Here is a 6675-nt window from a genome sequence, read left to right as displayed (position 1 = left end):
TATACTTGGATTACGTTTTATTGCTAGGACTTCTAGTAGAATAGAAGTTAGAAGTCTTTTGCATGTGATGGAGTACTTCTACATTGTTGTATTTCTAGTTTTACTAAAGGATCTGAATACTTTTTTCCCTTCAGGTATTACTGTAAGGAGTCTGTCAAAATGCTAGTGCGCATGCGTCGTCCATAAAGCGCTATCTATGGTGGATAACAGGGACGAGAACGAGCCTCATTTTGGCACATTGTTTATAATTTACTGCCATAATTTACACCAGATAAATAAAACACACAGCTAACAGTCCAACAGCGAACCCGCGTCGCTAAATTAATGGCAAACAACACATTGACAGTGACGATAATTTCTGATTTTTGCTCTCAGCCCACCGACGAAGCAGGAAGACGGCACCGCAGATAAACATGAAGCAACCAGGAAGTGTTCCAGCAATTTAACCGTTGCTACGAGTGATGTCTGCTCTGACTCTGCTGGTCTCCACCCTGGGAAAAGCGACTGGGCTCCTCACTATCCTGGTTCTTGTCATTGCAGCTGTCCTCAGTTTTTTCGACGACCCGGTTCCGGCTAAATACTCGAGGTAAGGAGCAACGAAGAGCTAAGCTAGCATAAATGAATGCTAAACTCGACATTTACACTTCGTGCACTCGGTTACACGTGTCGTAAAGATTGCTAAACTCACTTTATAGTTAGCAATAATGGTCCTAGGCTGATGTTGACCACTTTACTCGAGGATATTAGAAAGTCAAGCCAAACTCCGTTGGGAAATTCGTTGATTTAAGGTTCTCCTACTTTTTGGCAAACGTACTCACCTTGCAGCACACTATTAGCACTCATTTCGAAACTGCTTTCATCTTCTGATGAATTCGTCTTACGTTTTACCCACTTAACCTAAGTTTTTATTAGTTTGTTTTACACTTTATTGCTCAGTTTTGCACAGCGTTCCTCACATTAGCACACCTGCATGAAACGCACGACGGTTTGTTTGCTTTACCTGTGGACATGCGCAGTGCTGACAGGGCGTTTGCTTTGGCACACAGCATGGCCGAGGACATGAAGACCTTGGAGGAGAACTTCAGGCAGCAGAACAGGAGCTGTTTTATCCTGGGTGCCTCTGGGGAAACGGGCAAGGTGTTGCTTCAGGAGCTGCTGGAGCGAAACATCTTCTCCAAGATAACTCTGATTGGAAGGAGGAAGCTCACCTTTGAGGGCAAAGCGTATGAAAACGTGGTTAGTGTTTTAGTGCTGTAGTCAGCTGACAGCTTTTGTGATCAATGACTTTATTCCATTTTGCTTGACACTGCTGTTTTTTTTAATGCTTCCAGGCACAAGAGGTGGTTGACTTTGAGAAGCTTGATGAGCATGCTGCTGCCTTCCAGGGCCATGACGTTGGATACTGCTGTCTGGGAACAACCAGAGCGAAAGCAGGAGCTGTGAGTTCACTTAATTATGGCAAGCTGCTTTAATATTTAATAGCTGGCCTGGATGTCCAAAACATTTCACACATCTGCATTGTTATTGTGCCTAGTCGTAGAGATGACTGGTGTTTTTACGTGTGCGAGGTTTTGCACTACAGATATCTACAATTCATTGGCAGATTTCTTCCAATTTGCATAATAGATAAGTGCAGCTGAATTGTGATGAGCTGTAATTCCAGTTTCAGATCCCCACAGTGAAACTCAAACCACTCTCAATTCTAATTCAAGATATCCACATTGTCCCTGTTAGATATCTTAATTTCCCACAAACTGGAATCCTGTCTTGGCCAAATGTTATTACAGATACCTTGAATTAGAATTTCAGTTGTTTTAGTGTCCTTTCAGAACAGTCTGAGGTCTAATTTAGAGTAATATTAAACCAAACGTCTCTTATGAACTAAACTAACATTCTCCACAAGCTCCCTGCTCCTGAGTTATTTCTCTTTAATGCCATTTTCAAATAAGGTTATCCACCACAGCAGCCATGCAAATGTTTTTTCTTTGTCACATGAGCAACAACGTGCATGACGACTAGTTATGACACTTGAGATATGTGCAATTATTATTTAGCTAGTTCCAACTGAATTACAGTGGTCTATAACTGTTTGACCAGTCAGAATGACATCATCACTGGGTTAAACTGGCCACAGTAGAGGTATGAAGAGTCAAAATAAAGTTGTTCAAATCTGTAATGTTAGTTCCAGATAGTTAAACAGCTAATAAATATTAGAACAGCTAGCCATATCGAATCAAATGTGGCAAGTGGGCAGTGAATTAGCTTGGATTTTACTGTTTGCTTTGCTTTGTCTCTGTTGGGATTTGATGGTATTATTAGCAGCAGCAATGACTAAGCAATTTCGTCTCCAGCAATGGCCGACATTTCCACTAGAGCACAACTAGTGAACCGGTCGTACTCGTTGATAGTGGCCCATCACTGATTAATTATCAGTATGTAGGTCAGAGTACTATGCTTGAGGTTATAAAGAAGCAGCAATAAGATTACACGGTCAGCTCTGGACATATCATGGTCACAGCTCTTTAAAAAACTGAATCATTGTATTTGTGTTGTTTTTTTTTTAAAAAATGAATATAATATTGTGTGAAATAAAAGTAGACTTTTAAAGCTACTGATATCAATCTCAGTATTTCCCTGCTTTATCCTGGATGAGCATTTGCTCATGCAGCACATTTGATTTCCATAAATCTGTAAATGAAATGGCAAAGCAGCAGCAATGTTAAAGTGTTTGCATTTACACTTATAGATGTCCAGTGTGAAAAAAAAAATTAACCAGTAATAATAACAATCAACAAATTAACAATGTAAACATGCCAATCTCATTTTTTGTCCTGTTTAGTCCAGTGTGTTTTGGTCATTTAGATGTTCTTTGGTATTAAGATCTGACAGATTTAAATAGATTTCAACTTGTTGCTGCTCATTCAGACCTAACAGTAAAATGTGATACCTCAGTGTGATTATTTTATCACAGTACGTCAGGAAAGAAGAAATACAAAATCATTCTGACTATTGAAAAATTGTATTCTGTATTTATTCACATGATTTTGTTGATTCTTTGTTTTGAAATGAGCTGGTTTACACAGTTTGATAAAATATTTACACACACACACACAGTAGTAGAGACAGTTAGTGTTACCAAAATGTAATCAAAGCTTTTTTTTGTTTTGTTTTTTTCAACATTATTGCTCTAATTTCAGTTGCTGTGCAATCCCTGTCTCATGTGCAATATCGGGTCTTCTGGAGCTGATCTTGGTTGTAGATATTATACTATAGTAGTTGCCATAGTCACTTGTGTATTGTTTTTATTATTATGTCTATTATGTTTGTATTTTCAATGCACCTTAACATGGCAGCTATCTTAAATTTCGTCATGCACCATGTTTGATGACAATAAAGCATTCTGTTCTATTCTATTCTATTCTAGGATGGATTCGTCCGAGTCGATCGTGACTACGTTCTAAAATCAGCCGAGCTCGCCAAGGCAGGAGGCAGCTCACAGTTTCACCTGCAGTCGTCCAGAGGAGCCGATAAAGGCAGCAGCTTTCTCTATCTCCAAGTCAAGGTCTTTCATTTATTCACACATGTATATATACATATACATATACTCTGCTGCCTCATAATCAGGTCATCTTGTTCTTCTCAACCAAAGTTTGTCTGTGTCTCACCATGAATGGATTTCTTTTCAGGGACAAGTGGAAGCAGATATCGAGGCATTGGGTTTTGACAGATACGCCATTTACAGACCAGGGTGAGTGGTTTCAGTTATCAGTACCTTTGTGTGATACATTTGAATGTTTAAGATATGGAGGTAAAAACTGAACCCAAATTAAAAGTAGTACCACGTAAACAGACAGAATGACATCCTGGCAGCTCGGCTGCAGACAAATGTTTGCACAGGAAATTTGGTTGAAGCTTGAAAATAAACATCCTGTTGCAATCTAACTGTTTTGTTGTTAATCATGTGGAATTATACAACATGGATTTACTCTGAAAACACACTGGCTGCTTTGAGATGAGCAGACAAAGAAATCTGGGCAGATGCTCTCATTCAATCATAGCTGAAGGAGAAGAGGAGTGCAAACACTGCATTTCAAAGACCGTGATTGAGTCTGAATTCCTCTGGGGCAGTTCAACACAGATCCAGACACTTGTGATGCAATGTGACGTTCATTGTATTTTTTATTATAATAGGGAAACAGGGATAGATCGATTATCGTACCTGATATCTGACATTTTTCTGAATAGCAGTCGCGTTGTTTTTATTGACTGATTATTGGTAAATTAAATGCGCTACTTCAGGTCCGATGCAGCCTCCTCTCTCTATCTGTTGTCACTCTGTGGTCTCAGAAATGTCTCAAGCAGAAACTGAACAAGAAACACAAGCTGTTGCCACAAATGAGGAAATCAGCTGCTCTCACAGGCTACGCTAGCGGCTAAGTTAGAAGGAAGCCACAAATGACCCTGAAGCAGAGTCTGGGAGATAATAATTAATAATGCTTTAAGATCTGGACCTTAGTGGGTAATAAAAGTGATAGAACAGGAAAGATTAAGAAAATAGAGACGTAACTGTTGGAGACAAATAGATCAATCTCAGAGGATCCCACATTAACAGAGGAGAGCATCCTGATTTAATTACTTCTATTTTACATATTCAATTATAGTCAGCCTGATTAAATAAAGGAGGCTAGTTATGAATAATTTTGAACTGATTGTCTTCTAAAGTCATTCCAGTGTGAAATTTTGAGAATCAGTGATAAAGTGGAGGAAAAATAAAAGTCAAATAATCTCCATGAAGTGATTTTTTTCTGATTAAATAACCAGATCAAACCCCTGCAACCTCTAAATCCTACCTTTTGTAATTTTCTCCGGCAGGGTTTTGCTGGTGGACCGGCAGGAGAGTCGACCCGCCGAGTGGCTGACGAGGAAGTTCTTCGGCGTCTTTTCTTCCAAGACCATGTCCGTCCCGGTTGAAGCGGTGGCAAAAGCAATGGTGTCCAACACCGTGCTTCAGCCGGAGCAGAAGACGGAGATCCTGGAGAACAAAGCCATCGCCACCATGGGAAAAAGTGAAAAGAAATAAGAGAGCAGGAAAATGTGTTAGAGGTGAGAAGAACATCACAGACTTCCACTGGGCTGACACTTCAGTCACATTGTGGTAGTCATCCACGGTTTTATTTAAGGAGTATTTTGGTAGTCACGGTCTTAAAGTTAATGTAAATGTATCCTTGTAAGAGATTTTAGTGGTATCTTGCACTCTTAGATTGCACACATCCAGAACAGATGTGTTTTTTTAATACACAATAAGTGCATTTATTTAGTTTCCCCACAAACCTTAAATATTGAGCTCAGATTTAAGGAGTAAAGTAACTTTCCCAAAATACATCAGTTCAAATTTCAGCAGCTTTCAGTGAAATATGTGGCTCAAAACTTCATTTTATCTTCTCTTTTCAGGTCATTCCAGCAGGTATACAAAGATGACTACATACTGCAATACCCATCATCATCATCATCATCATCATCATCATCATCATCATATCAAGTTTTTACAGTCCTGAAATTTTTCCATTAATTTTGCAGTTGTCAGAAACCTAGATGATCTTTCTGTAAACCTGCTGACTTATTTATGATGAAAACAGCATGTGATGCTATCAAATGTGTTTTCTCTTTGAACATCATTCAGGTTTGTTTTGCGTTCTGTTGTTTATTTGTGAATGTATTCATCAGGGAAGTATCGCCAAGTCTTCACCATTTGTGCTCTGACACACTGAATCACTGCCTTAATGTAAATGCTTGTGTTTATTGTACGCTAGATAATAATACTGGATGTTTTTAAACATGCTTATTAAATTATATGACATATTTAACCTTGCGTGTGTGTATTTAAATAAGGGAAACTTCCACTAGATTATCAATACGCTGTATACAAACCCAAGACCACAATATCTGCTGCATGTTTGTACACAATGTCTGAGCTTTGCCATATTAAAACATATATTAATTTTTGATTGAGCATTAGCTTTGAAATGCGAATACAATCCATGGACGACGTACATATCTAGAATACCAGCATTCATTGATAATGAATTTTGTTTTTGAAGCCAAACATTGGTCCTAGAATTCAAGTTACCAATTTATTTGATGATCTTGAGCAACGACATTAGTGAATGATCATGTTTTTGGTTAATTTTATTGCTTTTTAAGACTAAAAACCCCTTGAATGAGATAATGATGACAAATATCCAGAATATGATGCAGATTAACTTATGTTTGCTTGTAGGATAAAGATGTTTAGTGAAGGTTGTCAAACTTCAGCATCACTACACAATGATGTCACACTATTAGCCTGTGTTCCTGTGAATTATAGTTTCTATTTTATTTATTATTTTTATTATTTTTTGCTGTGTTTTGATGCATTTCATTGCTGGATCCAAAGCACTGTTTGTAATATTTAATTAATCTTGCCTTTTTCCCTCCCTGATCAAGCAGCGCCCTCTTGTGACTGAATGTGGTTTATACACATTGCACTCTTCGGCTCTGTGGACCTACAGATGGTTGACAAATTAAAGGAAAGGTTTGAACCTTTGACCCCTGCAGAGGAGGGATCCTGTGGTTCTGGTATACTGTGGGGGGCATTTTACTGCCATTGTTTGTGTCCACTTGTCCCATTAGAGAAAA

The 6675-nt window shown here is 38.5% G+C and overlaps 1 protein-coding gene across 1 annotated transcript; it reads left to right on the top strand.

Moving 5' to 3' along the window:
* Positions 1–238: 238 nt before the first annotated feature.
* Positions 239–5864, top strand: htatip2 (HIV-1 Tat interactive protein 2). Its single transcript, XM_008304659.1, has 7 exons — positions 239–586; positions 1047–1236; positions 1332–1439; positions 3425–3562; positions 3687–3748; positions 4873–5103; positions 5452–5864. Exons 1-6 carry the CDS (start codon positions 462–464, stop codon positions 5078–5080), a joined length of 831 nt encoding a protein of 276 aa, XP_008302881.1. The 5' UTR covers positions 239–461; the 3' UTR covers positions 5081–5103; positions 5452–5864.
* Positions 5865–6675: the final 811 nt, after the last annotated feature.

This window comes from Stegastes partitus, unplaced genomic scaffold (genome assembly GCF_000690725.1).
Source record: "Stegastes partitus isolate 25-593 unplaced genomic scaffold, Stegastes_partitus-1.0.2 Scaffold2281, whole genome shotgun sequence".
In the NCBI taxonomy this organism is placed as follows: Eukaryota; Metazoa; Chordata; class Actinopteri; family Pomacentridae; genus Stegastes; species Stegastes partitus.
This window is presented reverse-complemented; position numbering and strand designations above follow the sequence as displayed.

Bases quoted from the DNA above. Each gene is read 5' to 3' on its own strand.
- htatip2 (XM_008304659.1), top strand. From the start codon at position 462: ATGTCTGCTCTGACTCTGCTGGTCTCCACCCTGGGAAAAGCGACTGGG. The intron at 587-1,046 runs GTAAGGAGCAAC...TTTGGCACACAG, and splicing joins GTTCCGGCTAAATACTCGAG to CATGGCCGAGGACATGAAGA. The intron at 3,563-3,686 runs GTCTTTCATTTA...ATTTCTTTTCAG, and splicing joins TTCTCTATCTCCAAGTCAAG to GGACAAGTGGAAGCAGATAT.